The following is a 22,630-nucleotide window of genomic DNA, read 5'->3' on the forward strand; positions in this document are numbered from 1 at the left end:
AAAATAGGTTTCTTGTTCGCATACTGTGGCTTTGCTTTTTGACACACTATGTGGACTATTGATCTTTAAGTAATTAATGGTAGATGACTCATCTTTGTAACTTTTTTTTTATTTGTTACTATTTTTTTGTGTGAAAAATTTGTCTTCCACAATTTTTCTGTTTAATTTTAGTTGAGTATTTATGGCTCCATTTTTTCCTTTTTAGCATAGCAATACTTTTTAAAAAGATTTATTTTTATTGGAAAACCAGATGTAGAGAGGAGAGACAAACATCTTCCATCTGCTGATTCACTCCCCAAGGGGCCACAAGGGCTGGAGCTGAGCCAATCTGAAAGCAGGTGCTGCTGCTTTTTTTTTTTTTTTAAAGATTTATTTATTTTATATGGAAAGGCAGATATAGAGAATAGAGAGAGGAGGAGAGACAGAGAGGAAGATCTTCCGTCCAATGATTCACTCCCCAAGAGGCCGCAACGGCCAGTGCTGCCCCGAGCCAAAGCCAGGAGCCAGGAACTTCTTTCCGGGTCTCCCACGCGGGTGCACGGTCCCAAGGCCTTGGGCTGTCCTCAACTGCTTTCCCAGAGCACAAGCAGAGAGCTGGATGGGAGGTAGAGCTGGACCCTGCACAATAGCATAATGGTTAAGGTCCTTGCCTTTAATGTGCTGGGATCCCATACAGGAGCAGGTGCTTCTTCTAGTCTCTTAAGCAAGTGCAGGGTCCCAAGGCTTTGAGCCGCCCTCTGCTTTCCCAGGCCATAAGCAGGGATGGGAAGTGGAGCAGCTGGGTCATGAACTGATTCTGGTATTGGATTCTGATGCTTCCCGCTAGAGGATTTGCCAATTGATCCATAGATTCAGACTCAGCACATCAATACCAAAACCAAACAAATAAATAGTGTTTGTTTTGAAATTTGTAATGAATGCTTACAATTTATCAATGTTTCTTTTCAAATAACTTGTGATGCCTGACATGTAGCATAGGTACTTCATAGTCACAGCATTGTTCCTGGTTTGTATCATTGGTCACCTTTCTGTCTAGATGCATGTAAGGTGTAAGCACAGATTGCATATATTGTTGCTGTTCTGAACAAGCTGTTACCTATTATATCGATTTAAAAAAAAAAAGAAATGGCTTTGTCTTCAGTTATTCATTCTTCAGTGTTCTTTCTAACTTATATCATTTTGCTTCTCTGATGGATTACTTCTGAGATTTTGCAAAACGTTATCTACTGACAGCTAGTGTCTGCTTTTATTTTATTCCTAGAGTGTATTTCTCCTACACATTTGAATGGTAGTTTCACAGGGAACACCATTTTAGTTTGGTGAGGTTTCCACCTCAGCATTTTTATGCTGCTTAAATGGTTTCTGAGAAGCTATGTGGAATTTTTCATCTGTGGTCTTCCATAAATAGTTAACATGTGTTTTGTATCAGGTTTTATTGAGGATTTTCTTGTTCTATTTTTAATTTTAAGAAATTTATTGTTTATACCTTTGAAAACCCAAAGAGAGTGAGAGAGGGAGAAACACAGAAATCTTCGATCCGTTGTTTCATTTTCCAAATGCTGTAGCAGCTGTGGGGGTTGGCCCAGGTCAGAGCTGGGAGTCTGGAGTGTGCGTCTTCCTCATGGATGACAGGCACCGTAGGCCTTAGCCATCATCTGCCTCCACATGGACATGAGCGGCACTGGGGTTGAAGTGCAGTGTGACCCCGGGCACTTCATGGGGTGTGGGGATCCCAAGCAGCATCCTACTTGCTTTGCCCAACATGAGCCCCATGACTTTCTCGTCTTTGGTTTCTGACATTGGACTAGGATATGTCTTAATTGGTTTTGGCACCTGTCTTGTTGGTTTTAACATCTTGGACCTATGACTTCGTGTCTGACATTAATTTGATAGAATTCTTAATCATTACTATATTAAGTACTTTTCTGTTTTTATTTTGTAAATTATACTTTTGTAGTTTCACATTTCCTGAATGTTCTGTTCATTTCTTTTTTCAGTCTCTTTTTAAATTAATTTTAAGCTTTGGAGATAGTTTCTGTCATGGTTATCTATGTCATGTGGTTATCTATGTCATGGTTATCTATGTTGAGTCCATTCTGGTAATGAACTGATCAAGGTACTCCTAATTTCCATTACAGTGCTTATTTTTAGCACTTTATTTTCCTTGGAAGTGTCATATCTCTGCCTGCATTATCCATATATTTTCATTAAAATGTTTAGTTGGGCCAGCACCTGTGGTGTAGTGGGTCAAGCTGTGCCCTCAGGGTCATCATCTTGTATGGATGCTGGTTTGAACCCCAGCTGCTTTACTTAAGATCCAGCTCCCTGCTGTTGTGCCTGGGAAAGTGACAGAGGATGGCCCGATTGCTTGCACACCGCTGGGAGACCTGCAAGAAGCTCCTGGCTTCAGACTGGCCCAGCTTTGGCTTGGAGATTCATATTTTCTCTTTCTCTCTCTTCCCCCTCTTCTCCCTCTGTTCCTATTTCCTTTTCTGTGTAACTAACTCTGCCTTTCAAATAAATGTTAAGCAAATCTATACTTCTAAAAAATGTTCAGAATATTAATCGTGTTTTTAAAAAGCTCCCTGGGGTAATTCCCAGATATCTGCTATGTGTTTGTGATATTTGCGCTCAGTCTTCTAACGAAATTTTTCTGCTGAAAGCTAGACACAGTGTCCTGGGTAAAAACACATGCTGTGAGCAAGGAAAGTCAGGGAAGTGTCCTGGTAGGTGTCTGGCTGGTCTGTCCTTATGAGCCTGTGCCTCAGGGACACTGAACTTAAGCAGTGCTGCTTGGTGCCCTCACCATGCCTTTCCTCCTTGTGCGGCTTTCCGGGGTTGGAGTCGCCCTTTCCTCTCCCTCCAGCCGGGTGACAGCTTTGCCTGCTGAAGGCAGACCTAGTTAAGAGGATTAGAATGTTTCTTTTGCCCTCCCTCCCCACAACAAATTCTCGGGTATTTGTTGTGGGGGAGTGTTGGAGTTGGTAGTCGGATCAGGAGCCAGCTGTGAATGGGTTCTACTCAATGTTTTAGCTCCTAGCACTGTCCCTCATGAGTCTCCAGCATTTTCTCGGTCCGAGCTCTCCTGCGTCACTGGTTCCCAGGAGCTTTGTGTTGTGGGTTTCTGCCCTGATGAGTTAGGATTTTTCCGTATCTGTTAGTCCTTTTGTTGTAGGGAGTACTGGTTTGATCTGTGGTTTTTCTGAAAGCTCTAAGAAGAGTTAACTTTTAAGTTTGTTCAGCTTTTATTTGTTAGGATAGATCTGTGACTTCCAATTGCCTTATGTACCAGAAGGGCATTGGAAATGGCTTAGAACAGATTTCATCTTTTAAATTTTAAAGGAGTTGAAAGATTGGTTTGTGGGAATTTGAGGCTGACCATTTAAAAGGGAATAGCAAGCACACAAAAGGGAGCAGTTTTTCCAAAATAACAAAAAGATGCCATCTGGTAGAAGATTTCTTAGACATCTTTTAAAATGTCATTGAGCTTAGGTTTCTTGTTGTAATTGTAGTGTTTTTTAAAAGTGATGCTTAATTTCCAGTAATTGTTTATTTGAATCAAAAATCTAAAGAATTAACACAGACAATTTATCAGAAGAAAGCAGTTTTGGACAATTGCAAGCCAGTTACTAGGGGTCACCTTTTTTATAAACGTGAAGGAATTTCCTAAACAGTTAACAGTGTTCTTCAGTTGGAGGAGTTGGTGTTCTTTGGCCTTTTTGCTGGTTGAGGGATTGGAGAATGTCTTGTCTGCATTCTGTCTATGTTCTTAGAAATGTCGAGTGCAACATTAGTACAGGAGCTCTGAGTCTAATATCTTTACTTTTTTGTTTACTTTGGCTGCACTGAAGTGTTCAGTGCATCCTCTGCAGGATGTGTCTTAGAAAACATAATAATAGAAGCAGGTAGGTTTTTGTCTACCTGGTGCTTGCAGTGCAAGTACTCATAGTCCACAAGGCGAACCTATAGTTGAGGCTTTGGAAAACTTGATTTTGTGGTTTTAATGCTTTTAGTGAATCATTATGTTGGAAACGTAACTTAACATTTCTCCTGATTCAGTGTTTCCTTTTGTGAAATAACGTTAACATCTTTCTTTTTAAAATCCACTGTGATGCTGAAGTTTTATAATTGTCAAAAATGGTTTTGACTAAAGTACTTACGCAAATGTCTGTGATCAAAAGTTCACAGAAAATTCATGTTAAGGTAAAGCTGCATGAATCAGATGTTGTTGCCTGAGACAAGCCTGTCCTTTAGTTTTCTATAAACATTTCCAAGACCTTCATATATGAGGTTTGTAAATGGTGTTTAAGATTTGTGTATATTTAGAGTATACAGACGCTCATAGTGAAGTCTAGTTGTGTGTGGTGCTGGGAAGAGGTCAGGATTCATTTCTTCAAAATAAGGAATTTAGAGCTGGTGCAATGTCTCAACTGGCTGATCCTCCTTACGCACGTGCATTTCATGGTTGCAGGTGTATGTCCCTACTGCTCTGTTTCCACCCAGCTCCCTGCTTATGGCTGGGGAAACCAGGGGAAGATGGCCCCAAATTTTGGGATCCTGCACCTGCATTGGACAGGAGGCTCCTAGCTTCAGACTTCAGATTGGCTGAATGTTGGCTGTTGCAGCCATTTGGGGAGTGAACCAGCAGATGGAAAATCTGTTTTCTCTCCTTTTCTTGGTAAAATCTGCCTTTCCAACAAAAATAAATAAATCTTTAAGAAAGTAAAAATGGGGCCCGGCGGCGTGGACTAGTGGCTGAAGTCCTTGCCTTGAACGCGCCCGGGATCCCATATGGGCACCGGTTCTAATCCCGGCAGCTCCACTTTCCATCCAGCTCTCTGCTTATGGCCTGGGAAAGCAGTTGAGGATGGCCCAAAGCTTTGGGACCCTGCACCCGCGTGGGAGACCTGGAAGAAGTTCCTGGTTCCCGGCAGCACCGGCTGTTGCGGCCACTTGGGGAGTGAATCATCGGACGGAAGATCTTCCTCTCTGTCTCTCCTTCTCTCTGTATATCTGACTTTGTAATTAAAAAAAAAAGGAAAAAAAAAGAAAGTAAAAACGAAGGTAGCCTGTTGACCAATTTTCATCTACTGGGAAATTATTTTTTTCACCCTCACCATTGCCATAAATCAGTGGTAATATATTTGTGAATCTGTTACATTAAATTATGTTCTAGTGATTTACTTATTTTTACAATTTTTGATAATAAAACAATTATTCATTTTTGAAAGGTGCAGGGCAGGAATCATTGTGCAGCCCTTGCAGGTGTAGGGTTAGCGAGTTGAGCCATTGCGCTGTTCCAGTGTCCAGGATTTTTAATGGGCATGTGTTATTTAGGGCTGAAGTAACAGCGTGGCTTACTTTTTAAGGCCTTTTTAAACCCCTGGATTCAAACTGATAGTGTGTCGCTCAAGGCCTTCACCATGAATCATATTGTTGGTGTAAAAGGCAGTAGGGTACAGGGCTCCTAGTAATCAAGAGTGCTCCATTTAGATAGCATATCTCAAGGGCTTGAGCTTCACCCTTAGAAGTTGCACAAGAGTCAAACCTCCCTTCCACTCCCCCACCCCCCTTTTTTTTTTGCAATATCCTAAAGCTTAATCATGTTAAATTTTTCATATATAGTGTTGATATTAAGATGTGATAATTTGAAATTAGAACTGAAATGTGTTAACATCCAGTTTTAGATCTGAATAGGTTAGTGAAACTATTTCTCAAATGATCATTGCATGATGCTGTGAAGTGAGAAAGAATGATAGCTTAGTATATTTCAGTGGAATTGTGTAACCTTTTTAGGGTGGTCATTTCCTGCCTTCCTGCCTACCTACCTAATGTTTACTTGAATGGCAAAGTGAGAGATGTTAAGTCTGCTAGCTCAGTCCCCACTCCCAAAGAGTCAAGGCTGAGCCAGGAGGAGCTTGTAGTTTCATCCTGGTTTCCAACATGGGTTCAGGAGCCAAAGTACCTGGGGGCATTTTCTGCTGCTTTCCCAGGCATATTAGCAGGAAGTTGTGTCTGAAATAGAGAAGCTAGGGCATGAATTTGTGCCCATATGGGATGCTAGTGTTGCAGGCAGAGACCTAAACTGTTTGAAAAATTGGCCCCCAGAGATTCTGCATGAATCAATATTCTCTAAAATTACTATCAGTATATAAAGATAATTTTCAAATGCTATGAAGCAAATAGTATGCAGCAAATTTAAGATTTTTTTTAAAACCTGATTTCTGTTAAATTAGAAACTATAGTTACACAAAAGTATAAAATAGTGCTGTTCTTAGAAGTGAAACTTTTACATAAAATTGTTACCTATATTAATAACTCCATTATGATATTTTAGAATTAGTAAATATTTTATATTTTTAAAAAGATTAAAAAAAAATTTGCAAAGAGAGAGGGAGAGAAAGAAGGTCTTTTCTTCTGCTGGTTTACTTCCCAAGTGGCTGCAGCAGCCAAAGATGAGACAGGAGCCTCCACTAGGTCTCACTGTGAGTGCAGGGTCCCAAGTCTTTAGGCCATCCTCCAGCTGCTTTCACAGACCACAAGCATTGAAAGTGAGGCAGCTGGAACACGAACCGGCAGTTCTGTAAGGAGGATTAGTCTGTCACTGTGCTGGCACCAATGAACATTTTATTTTGAACTGTACAGTGTGCAACCATTAAAATAACTGGGATGCCTAAGTGAGCACACTGATTTAGCGGCCCTGGTTTTTCTGAGAACACGTTGTTATCAGGTCATTTTATGCTTATGGTTTGAGATATAAAAATTATTTTGGGCCAAGAGGTTTTGAAGCGGTTATCCTAGAGCAGGTTAGATTTTGGCTGTTCCTGGAGGAAAGGGTAGTAAATGATGCAGTGGACTGGGGGCTGTGGAGACACCTTACGTGGGAGAAGGCCCGATCTCATGAGACAGATGGGTTCCAGGAAGGGATTATTATTATTTCTGTGTAGGCACGAATGTCTCGCCTCCCACTTAGCGTGCCAGCTGTTTTCATGGATTTGTGCCAAATGTTGACTAAAGAATTGTGAAGGTTTCTTAAGTATCTAGTATCCTTGGGTATCTTTAATTTCTCTTGCAAATGTAAGAAATAAGTTAGGAGTGTGGTAGATTATGATAAGAGGATTAAGGGTATGGCACCCAAGCTGAACACTAAGAATGAGGTGGATTTCTGTAGATAAAAGGATGATCATAAGGTTATTTCAAGTGAAGGGATGGCATGAACAAAGGAATGAAAGTACTTGCTTCCTTGCTGAGGAAGCAGTGGTGCAGTGGAGACTGGCAGGTTTGATAAAGATTCTTGATTGAATGCATGCCAGCAATTTGAATTGTAATCTATAAGCACCTGGACTCCTTTCTTTATTGTGAGAAAAAGGTGCGTCTCGCATCTACTAGTTCTCTCCGCAAATGTCTACAAGTGGTACCTTGGCCAGGACTGAAGCTGTGAGCTGGGAATTCCATCCAGACTTCCATGTGAGTGGCAGGATCCTAGCTAGTGGAGCTAGTACTGCTGGCTTCAGGGTTTGCACTAGCAGGGAGTTGGAGGTGGGAGATGCAGTGGGACGTACTTACATGCTTGGGTGTGGGGTGCTGCTGCTAAACAGAAACTCAACTGTTCAGCCAGATAACCCCATTTCAATTTTTTTTATTTGTGCTGCAATCACAAACTAAAACTATGATATTACAGATTTTATAGATCTAATATTATGATGCAGAGATATAAGGACATCGAAGACAGTGGAACTAGAAGACAGTGCAAGAATTTCTTTAGGACATGATGATAAAGGATATTGACAGTGGAAAGGGGAAAGATGGATAAAGGATCATTGGAGGTGAAATTGTTAAGGGTGTTTTAATTGTTGGATGGAACACTAACAGGATGGAAAAGTGAGAGGTGGTGGGTTGGTTCTACACTCATACCTCATGTTAATTGATTTTGTACTCATGAGAGATGGTTCTTATAGCTTCTGTTACTGAATTGATTTTACTGCCAAGTGCGTATTAAAAACAGAGGATAAAATAGAGGTTAACAAAGAGGCTGAGGGAAGAACAATAGTGTCTTTTGAGTTGTTGAGATGTCCAGAGAGGTCTAGCAGCTGTTAGAAATGCAGTTCTACTGTTAAAATCAGTGGAGTGTTGAGAATGATTTACCTGGTAAATAATCTTTATTGGGATAGTGGAAAAGTATGACATATATATAACCTAGGTTATGTAACTAGTGCTCCTCTTTTTGTTTTGGCAATCTTAAACAATACCTTTTTGAATACTTTACCTTCTATTTAAAAAATTTTTATGATGTTTATTTTCATGGAAAAGCAGATCAGATTTTCGGAGGGAAGGAGAGACACAAAGGTAGTGAGTAGCTTATTCTGATTGCCAAGGAAACAACAAACTCACAGTTAAATCTGACCGAAAAGCATTTGCCTCTTCTTTGGGTCTGTCTTCCTGAGATTCTTTACTTCTCTCAGCTTTTGCAGCACTCCATCGTGTGTCAGAAGTGCTGGCAGCTTTGCGCACACAGGGTGGGAATACGGACATCTGCATGGCCCTTGCTCTGTCCGTCTTACTCCCTTGTGCTACTGCATCTCTGTTGAGCTTCCTGCACATAAGTTCTCATTTTGTGTCACTGTAAAGCTTTCTCTGTTCATCTGTAGATTCTTTTTTTTTTTTTTTCCTATAGGAAAGGAACTTTAGCAGTTAAAACTATTCTGTAGTGACAGAGTCCAAAATTGTTGGAAAAGTTAACTGAAGGTGCAGTTGAATACCAAAAATTTGAGCTACTTTTAGTTGTACTTTTACTGGTGGCTGGTGGGTGTTCTGTGCCTGTCTTCTAGATTTATAACGTATGGTCTGTAACTACTCTTCCTTGGTATAATAACATACTGGCTTAACTTGTATTTCCTTCCTCATTTACTGGTCTTGATTACTACTTGATTGAGAGAGTTGAGTACGTGAGTCTATATTTTTAAGTTCACGGATCACTTTACTTATTTGTGAGTTTATGGGATTAGACTATTTGAAGTTCCTTCTTGCATAGGAATTTCTTAAAACAATTTTCTCTAATGTTTATCTTGAAACAATGGTGTATTGTTGTTACATCATGTCAAGATTGTATAGTCTCTTTTTTTTCTCCTTAATTTTATTTATTTATTTAGAAGGTAGGGAGCCTGTGAGAGCAAAGGTGTGTATGTGAGAGAGAAAGCAAGCACATTGCTGCTAATTCACAGATTCGCTCTACCAGTGCCTAGTAGGGCTGGAGCTGGTGTGACTCAATCTGGGAGTCAGGAGCTCACTCCAAGGCTCTCGGGCACATGGCAGGTACTGAGGAGGTAGCCAGGAGCCTCATTAGCAGGAGGCTAGTCTGGAGCCAGGGCCAGGAACTGAGGGCAGCAAATCTCCTGGGATGAAGGCATCTTAGTCATGGGGCTCTCAGTTCTGGCTTGCAGGTGTTTATCTGTTTGCCCCACATCCTACTTTCTATTACCAGATTGAGTTGTTTCATAAGCTTTGTTCACTGGATCATAATCTTTCAGCTTGTGGTATCTAATATTGTAGTGTTTTTTTTACCATATAGTTTGGTAATGCTTGACATGTATATTGTTGAAGGTGGATCAAATACTAAGTTTATCTTTAACCTTCAGATTTAGTGGCTCAAAGATATATCAAAATAGAGGTTAATAAGTATTTTTTGTTACATTAAGTAGGTATTGAATTAGTGTACCCTCCAAAGAGATAATTAACCACTGTTCTTCTCTGACCTGCCCCACATACCACCCCCTCTTTTTCTTTTCCATTAAAGCACAAGCTTGCTTCAGGTAGTTTATAGTTATGTGGAAGTAATACATTGGACCAGGTAGCCACACGTCATTTCATGCATGTAGCGTAATGGCACTGTAATGGTTGAAGTTCTTAGAAAAGTCCAGCTGTTGGAAGGATTGAAAGCACACAGATGGGAGAGATTGATGTCAGGCTCTGGGGACTGATGCTGGTGTGTTGCTAGTAAGCATTCCGCCTTCTCTTCGTTTCCTCCTTTTCCTTTTGCACATTTTTGGAAAGGTGTGGCTTACTGTTTTTTCGTAGCCCTCACTTTTTGTTTTCCAAGCGGATGGGTATTATTGAAAGCAACACAAAAGGTGGCAGTGGCCAGGGCAGGTGCAGACCAAGCTAGGAGCTTAGGACTGCATCCCAGAGCCCCCGCGTGGGTGACAGGAGCTGGGGACCTCTCACTGCTGCCTTCCTGAGGTGTGTTAGCAGGGGGCGGAATGGGAAGTAGGGAGCCAGGACTTGAACTGATTAGCATTGCAAGTAACTACTTTAACCTTCTGTGTGCTAACACTGGTCTCACCGGAGTCTACTCTTTTTTTTTTTTTTAAAGATTTATTTTTATTATTTTTTCATTGGAAAGGCGGATATACAGAGAGGAGAGACAGAGAGGAAGATCTTCCGTCCGATGATTCACTCCCCAAGTGAGCACAACGGGCCGATACTATGCCGATCCGAAGCCAGGAGCCTCTTCTGGGTCTCCCACGCGGGTGCAGGTTCCCAAAGCTTTGGGCCGTCCTCGACTGCTTTCCCGGGCCGCAGGCAGGGAGCTGGAAGGGAAGCGGGGCTGCCGGGATTAGAACCAGCGCCCATATGGGATCCCGGGCGTGCAAGGCGAGGACCTTTAACCACTTGTGCCACCGCGCCGGGCCCGGAGTCTACTCTTAACCATTATATTGGGCAGCCTGTGTAGTGTCCTTGGTTGGTTGGTTTGTTTAAGAAGTTTGGAAGTACTATTTAAATGACTTTGCAGTTGAAACAGATTTTATTCCCTATTTTGCAAGTGATAGTAATGACTTACACACTGTAGGCTTTGTATTGGGGAAAAAATCCAATGCGTTAATTAAGACTCCTAATTTTCAAACTCATTGTTTACTTCAAATTATCAGGTAAATCACAGTATCAAGAATATTTTCAGGGACCTGCATTGTGATGTTGTGGGTAAAGCCATGTTCTGTAATACCAGCATTCCTATGGGCACCAGTTTGTGTTTAGACTGCTCCATTTCCAATCCACGCCCCAGTTTACAATCTGGGAAAAGCAGCAGAAGATGACCCAAGTGCTTGGACCCTTGCCACCCACACAGGAAACTTGGATGTGGTTCCAGGCTTTAGCCACCATGGTGGCCTGTTCTCATCTGAGAAGTGAACCAATGGGTGGAAGAGAACTCTCACTCCCTCTCCCACTTCCTCCCACCCCTTGTCTTCCTCTTTCTCTGTTACTTTCATGGAAGTATTTCTTTAAAACTTTCTAAAACATTGGGACCAGTGCTGTAACAAACCACCTATGGCACCAACATACCCTGTGGGCTCCAGCTCAAGTCCCAACTGCTCTGCTTCCAATCTAGCTCCTTCTAATGTGCCTGAGAAAGCAGCAGAGGATGGCCCAAGTGTGTGGGCCCCTGCCACCAACTGGCGAGACCCAGATGAAGATCCTAGCTTTGGCTTCCAACTGGCCTAGCTCTAGCTGTTGTGAACCAATGAGTAACTCTGGGAAGTGAGCCAGCAGATGACCTCTACCTTATCTATTCTTTCTAACTCTGCCATTCAGATAAATAAATCTTTTTAAAAAAATTTCAAAGATGATTTTCAAAGCTACTGTTAAGAGTAGAAAAAACTCTTTAATTAAACAGATATGCCACTGAATCTTCACTTCAAAACATGGACATCAGGAAAAGCTCAATTATATATGTAGTGTGTGTATAAATAAAATGTATACATACACAAACATATATATACATGTACATGACTGTAGGTTGATTATTGGATCTATTAATAGTAGTTTATGTTTGAAACTTAAGAGCTTTTGTTTTGAAAAGGACAGAATTGTTACTATTCAGGAAATCAAGTTTTTAAAAATAATGTCTGTCTTCTGTTGATTATCATTTTTAGTACACTAAAACCTCACAAAAATACATAAATGTGAAAACTGAAATCCACAAATTAGTACATTTTTTATATTTTAGAGAAGGTCAGGTATTTATCATAAGATCATTGTATAATGTTACCTATACCTTTTTGTGTATCATCTTATGGTGACCTTGTAAAATGGAGATTAAAGCCTGTCATTGTGCCTAAGCAACATAGATTTTAATAAATATCACACAAAAATATGAACTTGGTGAAATGCTCCTTAAATTTGTTCTTGTTATATATATGTTGCACTGCATTGATCATAAAAAATTTACATGTTTCATCTAGTGGTATCAGAATTGCACCCCTGAAATGGAAACTCATAACCTTAAATTTCAAAATTTTAATGGCAAGTGCCATTAAGTTTTAGTTCTTTAAAGATCTTTACTGGTATCCAACTTTTCCTTTTAGATAAAACAAAAAACTCAGAGGCAAGTTAAATTTCTGTGGTGTTTATCTCAAAGATAATGGTTCAATTAACTAAGATAGGATTTCAGAGAAGTACAATATTGAATGTTCTTTCTGTTCTACTCCTAATACTAATGATTTTGCTGTTAGGTTGTAATGAAACTCTGGGAGTAGGTTTTTATTTATTTTCAGTATTATGTACAGACTTCTGAGTAGGCCTATTTTTTGAAGGAAGCTAAACATAATTCAAGATTATACTTTTGTTTTTGATAAAGGAGAGAAAGAATAATAAGCCTTTATTTTAACCTAGCCTACAGAATCAGTTGTATTCATATGGTAGTGCTACCACTGGCTTACTGTGTAACATTTGTCAATGTAATAATTCCTCTGAAGCTTCAAACTGAAGTATCAAAACACATAAATATTCAAATAGTCACTTTGTGGATTTGTTATCCTCATATGACAGTTTCAATCTAATATGCTTTTGTTTTGATCAGAGCCTATGGCTCTTAAAGGCATAATTTAGTAACAGAATAAAATGTTTTCTTATAGGTTCCGTGTGACCTATTAGGTCAAGTTTTGATTTAATTATTCATTTCCATTTGCCCATCCTACTGTTATTTTTTTTCTTTAAGGATTTATTTATTTTTATTGGAAAGACAGAATTACAGCAAGGGAAAGACAGAGATCTTCCATGTGCTGGTTTATTCCGCAGATGCCCAAGAAAACCAGAGCTGGCATGTCTGCAGCCAGAAATCAGGAGGTTCTTCTGCATCTTCCACTTGGGAGCAGGTGCCCAGGCAGTTGGATGAGCCTCTACTGCTTTTCCAGGCCCCAAGCAGGGAATTGGGTTAGAAGTGGAGCAGCCTCGACTCAAACAGTGCCTTTTTGGGATGCCGGCACTGTAGGTGGAGACTTAACCTACTGTGCCACTGTACTAGCCCCAATCCCGTTATTTGTAAAAGAGGGTTTAATTGCAGTGTTTGTGCTTTTGGACAATCCTAGAAGTAGAAATGAAAGAAGTTCATATATGAGGTGATTGGACCAAGGCTTATGTAAGAGATTTAAATTTGAGTGAACAGATTGAGAAATAGTTAAAATTCTAATAATTGATTTGGAGTAAAATCTAATAACTTATGTTACATGTACAGTTTGTTTTTCAGCTACTTCTAATTATATATATTTTGAGTCAGCATAGTTCATTTTATGGTTGCTGTTTTAACTCTAGTAATTTCCCTTTTTCCCCTAGGTGGTATCATGGAAAACTTGATAGAACCATAGCAGAAGAGCGCCTCAGGCAGGCAGGGAAGTCTGGCAGCTACCTTATAAGAGAGAGCGATCGGAGGCCGGGCTCCTTTGTGCTTTCGTTCCTTAGCCAGACCAACGTCGTTAATCACTTTAGGTAAGTCTGTAGTGCTCACTGAAGGCTGTACATTTAGCTGTTTGGATATTCATAAAGATACCTGCTTTCAACAAACGTGGATGATCCAGTGATACCAAACAATAGAGAAACCTGTCCTCAGGTAGGGATTTACAGTGATTTAGAGTGATTTCTGTTGAACATTTTTAATTTAAAAGCATTACTATTAGTCCACCTTAACCTGAAAATCCTCATACTTTTAAATTGTAAAAAACCTGCAAATAAGCTTGAGTATTAAAGTAGAAATTAAAGAAGTGTGAACTCTTAGATGGCAGAGGAGGAAATACTGCTTGAAAATCAAGGTCTGAGCCTTTAATTCTTAGCTTCACCATTCTGGAATTTTGCAGTAACTTTAAAGGGACATGTTGATACCACAGTCTGTGTGTAAATACCTTTACATTTCTTATATCCTTTTTCATATTTATGGGAGAAATGAAAAAAAAGTAAGATAGTGCCTATATTAATTGACCAAGGGTTTGTGTACCCTTGACTTTTAGATTTTAAAATGAGTTTAAAAAATATACATATACTTACATATGTGTTGTTATTGTTATATTTTGTATAGATATTTTAACATGTGAGCTACTTTTAGTAAGCGTTTTAAAACTAGCTATGTAATTCAGTCTCCTATAGAAATGAAGAGAAATAAGGTTAGATTTCCAGGAATTAATTGAATTATATATATGTTCGTGGGTCTCATAAACCATGTTAAATGTATACACAAACTAGTATTCGTATATGTGATTGTTACATGACATTATGTTCGTGTGTTTTAAAAGCAATAATAAATAATACCCATTGTGAATATGCTAATGCTATTTTATTATAGGAATATTGGTAAAAGGAAAATATGAAAATTGTGAATTTATAATTTATGAAATTGAGTTTCCTGCTGGCTGTAACAATTTATATGGTGATGCGAGATTTTTTTTTCTCATCCACTTAGGATTATTGCTATGTGTGGAGATTATTACATCGGTGGAAGGCGTTTTTCTTCATTGTCAGATCTAATAGGTTATTACAGTCATGTTTCTTGTTTACTTAAAGGAGAAAAATTACTTTATCCAGTTGCACCACCAGAGGCAAGTAAAATATGGATAAAATATCATTGAAAACTTTTTTTTTTGCTTTAATTATGGGTTTTAGTTTCTTTGGAGAAGTGTGACATTAAGTTCTGCTTGTAATGTTACTTTGAACAAAACTGAGTTTTTTGAAATAGAGAAGGCAATTTTTCAGTAATTTTATATTTAAGCAGGCAGATTTTTTAAAAAGTAATACTGTATGGTGATGACTTAGCAAATATTTTTCATGTTTGAGGAGTAATAACTGGTTTCATATCCTGAAGAGAGATTTCCTATCCCTGAAGATGCTGCAAATATAGGATAATTTGTATTTCCTACATTGGTTTATTTAAGCCACAGTGGTCATTCCGATTACCTGATAAAAACACTGATAATACTTTTAAAAGAGTTTCTGTTAGTGGAAGAATGGGCTTTTCTAGGCCGTTGCTGCTGAGCGGCTCGGTAGAAATTAGTCTGGATGATTCTGCAGGATTATGAAGCACTGACTTTACTCTTCTGTAGACCTACTTTTGACATGACAAAGAAAGATCTAATTTTTTTTTTCAATTGATTCTAGCCAGTGGAAGATAGAAGGCGTGTGCGAGCCATTCTGCCTTATACAAAAGTACCCGACACTGATGAAATAAGGTATTTTATAGTATATTCTCATGTATAAGCGTTGAAATTGGCATTGCAGAAGCTGTGCTTTGAAGTTGTTTTGATCTTTGTGTAGGAGAATTTTGAAATTTCAGGAAATAGAGTGAAGTGAGGTTAATACTGGATCTGCGTTGCCTGTAGTGCTGCGTTGGTTCAGGCTGTAGATATGGTCTGTAGGAGAAACGGTTTAGCTTTCTTCCCATGGTCTCAGGTAAGCGGAGTCTTCCTGGGCTGCAGCTATAAATGACACTGAGAATTATTTGCTTTCTCTGATGTAATAGGTGAATAATTTTAAATGTTAAGAATATCAAGGAATTATAGAACATGATAGTTTGTTGTTTGTGCGGTGTACACTTTGACTTTCATGTAAATGAGAAATTCTCATTCTTTTTGTAAGCCATTTAATGCAAAGGAACTGTGTCTTAACCTTAAAATAAGAAGGCACCATCTGGTTAAATTACTCATTCTGAGTTGCTCTTTGAAATTGGTGAGAATATTAAAAATGTAGTAAAAATTTTTACACTGAAAATCTCTGGAAGTGTTTTTTTAAAAATCAAATTAGAGATTTAACCCTCAAATAGGAATTATATTTATTTATAGTTGTCCTAAAAGTAATTATTTCTCATTTAAATTTCATGAACTCATGTCCCATCATTTAAGTTGGAAATTCCAATAAAAGAAAGGAGAAAAGTATATATCATAACTGAGAACATTGGTAAATTCAATTTAGGGATTATAAATAACTTGTCAATTCCCGGAGGGATCTCAGAAAGTAGTTCTGGAAGTATGATCCATGTTACCGTGAAAATTTTGCAAGATCTATTTGAGCTGGTTCTTGCCTGAAGGGCCTTGACAAAGTTCCGAACCAGCGTGCATTATTTTCTCTCCCTTTTACTCATTCACCCACCAGCAGCCCACAATGACCAGGCCTGGCTGGAACAGAGCTGGATGTCTCAATTCACCGTCCAATGCTCTTCAGTGGGCGGCAGGAGCCCAGAGCCACTGCTTGCTGCCTCTTAGGATCTGTTTGGTGGGGCACACAAGCAATTAACTGAACCCAGAAGCTCTGAGGTGGGAGGGATATCCTAACTCAAGTTTAGCCTCCCATCCAACTTTTTTCTTTTTAATTCGCTGTTTTCATGAACACTTTGAAGTTCCCTTAGGATTATCTAGAGATTCATTATGAGGATCTGATTCCCGTAACTTGGTCCGTGGAGAAGCCCTGTGGTCTGCTTTCTGTGAGCTGGAGACTCAGGAAAGCCGGGATCTAACTTAATCCAGGGCAGAGGCTTCATACTCAGGGAAGTGATGGTGTGAATATCCCAGCTCAGCCAGGGAGGCAAAGAAAAGAGGTACGTTCTGCCTTCCACATGTGTCCCATTCAGGCCCTCACTGGACTGGGTGATGCCCTGCCACACTGAGAGGGCAGGATAATTTATAGGTAGTTCACTGACTCAAATGCTGCGTTGACTCACTACACTCTTCATAGACAAATGCGAAAGTATTTATTCTGGGTGCTCTGTGACTCAGTCGGTTTGACATGTAAAGCTAATCATCCTACTCCTTGGCATCAAAATTATTTCTAAGACACCATTTGCATTTTCCACTGTGATTTTTTAAAATTGATTTATTTTTATTGGAAAAGCAGATATACAGAGGAGAGACAGAAAGATCTTACATCCGCTGGTTTACTCCCCAAGTAGCCACAATGGCTGGAGCTGAGCTGATCTGAAGCCAGGAGGCAGGAACTCCTACTGGGTCCCCAACACGGTCATGGGATCCCAAGGATTTTGGCCATCTTCTGCTTTTCCAAGCCAGAAGTGGAGAGCTGGATGGAAAGGAAAGCAACCAGAACGTGAACCGATCGGTGCCCGTATGAGATCTCAGAACTTGCTGGAGGGAGATTCAGCTAATTGAGGCATTGCGCTGGCCCCTCCACTGTGAAGTTTGCAGTAATGGTACAAAGGGTAGAACTACTGGCCCTTGGATAGAAATCAGGCCAGTGGTCGACACTGAAGTGCACAGTGTTCGTCACTGCTCCAGGCTTGCAGTCAGTCAAGAATAGTTGCACATCAAGTGTTCTTGGTGACAGCCTGTGGTGCAGTGGATTAAGCCACCACTTAGGACAACTGGAGCTCCTAATTAGAACACTGGTTAATTCTTCTCTTTCATTAATACTGCAACTCCTCACTCGTGTTCCTGGAAAAGCAGTGGAAGTGGCTCACGTATTTAGCACTCCTATTTCACATGCGGGAGACCTGGATGGATTTCCTGGGTTCAGCTTGGCTCACCTCTTCAGTATTGCTGTTTGGGGAATGTACCACAGGATGGAAGATAACTCTGTCACCTTCTCTTTCCCTTCCTGTGTGTCACTCTGCCTTTCAAATAAGTGAAGATCCTGGTGAGGCAGAGAAAATATTTTAGTAAACTTCAACCTTCAGCTACACATTTTTAATACTATATTTGATGAAATAGGAGGTATACTTTTTTATAACAGAATTCACTGTCTTAGGGAAAAGAGAAGGTTGAAACTGTTACTTTTTGCACACTGTTTTTACTTGAGAGAGTGACTGACAGGCAAACTATGGTTATTCAGATTCCAGTTTTGACATCTTTTACGAATAAGAACAAAATGAGAATTTTATGTCAAGAAAATAACTGACAATGTTCTTACCATTGACAAAATGTGAGTTTTTGAGCAAAATTTCAAGTTGAGGAAACCTTGTATCAGGCATCAAGAATTTGACATCTCCCCAGCAGTGCCTTTCTGGTACAGTCAATTGTAATATTAAAGAATGAGATGTTTTGATGGTGTTTAATTTGTTAACTGTAAGATACGCATAGCTCAGTGAGCCAGGGTTTTCTGAATGATTAGAGAAGGTTGCTTAAAATTATATGTAGGGAACAAATCCAGAGTATAAAATAGTCTAATTGATGTCATTGTAATGCATACAAAATGTTCATTGATAACAAAGCTGTAGAGAGCTCGTTACAACTAAGCTTTAAGATAAAATACTGCTTGTGTTAGTTTAATATAGAATATTTATATTTGATATCATGGAATATCTAATTGAAAAGGTTATTAAGATACTTATTCTTGTCCTGCCAACATATTTGTGTGACGCCACATTTTCTTCATCTACTTTAAGAAAAATTTTATAGTAATAGATGGAATGCTGAAACATATGAGAATCAGTTTTCAAGTAAGATTTGCAAAAACGTAATGTTACTGAATTTGTAAATCCTGTAGTACTCATGTTCTTCATGTAAGAAGATACATAAAAAGAGATGAATAAATAATTAAAACTTTTGAATTCTGATGTGAATGAGTATCAGCACATATGTGGTAGATAAAAGCGATTTAGGATATCAGTGTTTCAGAATATAGATGAGTCCTAAGATTCAGAAAAACAATTAGAACTGATTATCTAATAAGATGGGAATTTAAATAATTAGAATGTGTAAATTTTGATATTATTAATTTATATGATGACTTTAAGAAATTTTGTATAAGAAATACTTTTAAGGTAAAAATATCTGGAAATTAATGATATTTAGCAAAGTACTTTAACTTCTTTTGGGGAAATATAAAGTAGTATGAATGAATCTTAGTTTGTGTTGGAACTGATGATGTTTTTTAATTTTTTGGTTTTGCATCATAAAATGTTGGTATAGCAATAGTAATGGAGCTTAAATATGACTCACTAAAAAATTATTACATGTCTATTTCAGTTGTTGTTTATATACTTTGTTTTTACATGTAGTAGGTGTTTTAATGTGCTTTTTATGTGGTTTTCAAGAGGAATAATTTATCTTGTTAAGGAATAATGTCTGCTGCCATTCAGTTGGTGATACGGTGGCCACCATTGAGAAAACTAGTATATCAAGAGAGCATGTGTTACTTTGTGATCATTCTATTTTACAGGGAAGTTGTGTGTGAGTTTTAATTTCTCAGATTTGTTGAAGAAACAGTGAAAGTTAAGAGCTGGTATACAGAAAATACAACTTTAAGGATATGAGGAGAGATTTACTTAATAGCAGCTTCTTAATATTAAAACAGGAAAATTGCTAAAGGAATATGACAGTATGTATGTAGGTACATAGCATCCTACAGATCTTGAAGCATTACATGTTTCTTTCAAGACTGAAATGAAAGATTTACGGAATTCCTGATGATTCTGTATTGAGGACATATGTGAACAATTTAGGATTGTGAGGATATTGAAAACACAGGTTGCAACGGGAAGACTAAGTTGTGCATGCATGCTATATTCTAAAATTGAAAAATGCACATCTTTTAGTAATACATTACTTGATGCCACATTCAGAGAAAGAATTTCATACTCATTGAAAGAGAGGTGATTGAGTGAATGACTTAAACTCTCATCAGTGATATGAAGGTTAATTTGACATAAGGATTTATATGATAAAAGTATTTGTGCTACCTAAAATAGACTTTTCTAAGTTAACTGTCTTGTATAAAGTGCAATGTGTTCATTGTATTTATTTTCTTTTTTATTTTATATATAATGCATATATGAAAGGTTAATACCATTGAAACCTAGATGCTTCATTCCCATTTTCTTGGAGTTGTACCCCAAAGCCTACTGCTTACCTGTCAGTTAGTCAAATTAGCTTACACAAATTCTAATTTGTTTTATTTTATTTCATTTTATTTTATTTTATTTTGACAATCTTTACATAGTTAATTAGGGTAAAAATGTTCAAGGGCTACAGGAAAGTGGATAAGACTAGTATTTTTTCCATATTGTTTCCTTCATGTTTAAAGGGGGGCATTAAGGGAGAAGGCCCACCCAGTTTCCCACCCTCCCTAGGTCCCGGATATAGGGTATGCTCTGAGGTTCTTGCTCAAGTGGTTTTGATATTTTAACAGTTATGAATTGCTGCCAATCTTGCCACTCCAAGCACTATGAGGTCTTTGAAAAATCCACTGATTGACATAGTCCATCATAGCTGAGCTGGTTGGTTGACTCGTTTTGTCTTTTTTTTCTTGGTTGGGGTTCTGAGTCCAGCATTTAGATTAGGAAGATCTCCAAAGAAACTTCTTGTATGTGCTAGCAAGTACAGGGCCCAGCACCATCCATTGCCCCAATCAGCTGGTGGTTGCAATTGCTCAGTTGGTTCTGTTTTCACTCCTGACTTCCCCTCGAACCAATGGGTGTTGCAGTCCAGCCTGGTTCTGCCCAGCACATACTTGGCCCTCACATAAACCAGTGGGAGCTGCAGCCTAGTTGGAGCGACCTGCAATAACCCCCACCAGGCCCACCCCCTACCCTGGATTGCCAGTATGTGCAGCAGTAATCCAGTCTGTCCCAAACCCCATTCCACCCCAACCGCTGTCTTAGTTTTATGTCCTCCTGTGGAAGTGGAAACCCAAGAGGGATGAGCCCACTATTTCCCTCCCAGGCCTCTCCCACTCCCAGATTCCAGCTGATGCTGTGGCTAAGCCCAGACAACCCTCGCCCACTCTAATTTTGTTTGCACCAGTAGGAATAATCAGCCCAGCCCGGCTTTTCCCTGATCCAGGCCACATGAGGCGCACAGGTGTGGTATCCCTGCCTAGTCTGGTCTGCCCCCATTGCAGCCTATGCTCTCCTGCAGGAGTAGCTGTCCAGCATAGGAATCCTCCTTTATTCCCCTGCCGGCTCTGCCCACTTCCTTTCTTGTTCTCAGGCTGGTTGGGCGCTGCGGTCCCTTGCTGTACAGGCAACCTCACCTTGGCATTCCGTATTGTGCACTAGTCATTGTTGTGACCGAACCTGGCTCGACCCACACTGGTGCTTGGATTTGCCAGTGGATGACGTGGACAGATTCAGCCTGGTCTTCCCCCGGCCCATGCCAATTGTATGCCAGGGGGTAACTTTCTGTGGCCTGTTCTGCGCTGTTTCCTATCATGTTTCTTGCGCTTACCTGCTGGGTCTGTGTCCTGCCAGAGGAGTTGCCCAGGCTCCTCCATCAGAACCTCTCCCATGCCTGATTTTGCGCATACCAGGGGGTCCATGTGCCAGCCCTACTCAGTTCACCTCCTGTCCTAACAGGAACAGTGGCTTTTCCTGACTGGCCTTCAACCCAATCTGGTTCTTGCTATTGGATGTTTCAGCCCAGCCATTATTTGTCCATACCCACATATGGCTCACACATGGCTCAGTAGGGGTTTGAGACCTTGCCTAGTCCATCGCACATCTGCCCTGGTCCTCCAGGACACCAGGCGGTGTTGGGGTCTGGCCCGGTTCGGTGCATCCAATCCCAGTACACACTTGTGCCAAGGGAGACTACAACCGTTTCCAGATCAGAATGCAGCCCCCATTCCAGGTCACACGCCCCTTGGCAGGAACCTCAACCCAGCTAGGGTTGTCCCCTTAGCTCCCCAACCGGGGCTGTTCCCAGCCATAGTTCACTCGCATGCTGGTGGTTGCTCTGACTCAGCTTGGCTCAGCCCCTCACCTGTCCCGACCTCTGCCTTAGACACTGTAGCTTAGCGTCCCTGGCTCCCGCAGACCAGTAGGTACAAGAGCCTAGCTCAGCATGACCTGTGCTCCCTCCTGGGTCTAGTTTTGCTTGTGGGCTAAGGTTTGCTCAGACCTGCCTGATCTACTCTGTTCCATTACCAGTTGACACATTAGCCAGCTGTTGGAGCTACTTTTGCAGGACAAGCCCCACGCCATAGCTTCTGCATGGCCTGGCATTTGGTGGTCGGCATTGTTCAGTGATTACAAGTTTTACAAAGGAAGAGTTACTGCCAGTGGGAATCTTTACGCATGTTTCAGGTCCTAGAAGCACAATGGGTTCAACCTGGAGCTAATTAAGCAGCGACTCAAAGAACCAAATCCCCAGAGTTCCCTAGCCGGGCGGCCAGCAGGTGGAGTGTGGCACCAAATGGCGCACTGGCCGCCTGGGAACAGCTCAACACGTGCACATGGCGGCTGTCTGGGATCCAGGCATGAGACGCCTTGTCCTGAGACCCACCAGCAGCCGGGAGGCTCACAAATTCTAATTTGAATCTAGTAATAATCCAATGATGAAGATAGTGTAGGTATACTTTATCCTACGAATTTCATGTATGAATGTATCAATTCAGATTGTTGTCTTTAAAGTTTTATATGTATGTGAAATGC

At 40.1% G+C, this 22,630-nt stretch overlaps 1 protein-coding gene across 5 annotated transcripts in view; it reads left to right on the top strand.

The window, feature by feature from the left end:
* Positions 1-22,630, top strand: part of RASA1 (RAS p21 protein activator 1) — a 74,375-nt gene that overhangs the window by 18,652 nt on the left and 33,093 nt on the right. For all 5 annotated transcript variants that reach the window (XM_040986011.1, XM_040986012.1, XM_040986007.1 and 2 more), the window contains 3 exons: positions 13,606-13,758; positions 14,723-14,858; positions 15,415-15,485. In XM_040986011.1, the coding sequence (XP_040841945.1) occupies positions 13,606-13,758; positions 14,723-14,858; positions 15,415-15,485 (360 nt within the window). The remainder of the gene's footprint in view (positions 1-13,605; positions 13,759-14,722; positions 14,859-15,414; positions 15,486-22,630) is intronic.

This window comes from Ochotona curzoniae, unplaced genomic scaffold (assembly GCF_017591425.1).
Source record: "Ochotona curzoniae isolate NIBS_2020 unplaced genomic scaffold, NIBS_Ocur_1.0 contig_4501, whole genome shotgun sequence".
NCBI lineage: Eukaryota > Metazoa > Chordata > Mammalia > Lagomorpha > Ochotonidae > Ochotona > Ochotona curzoniae.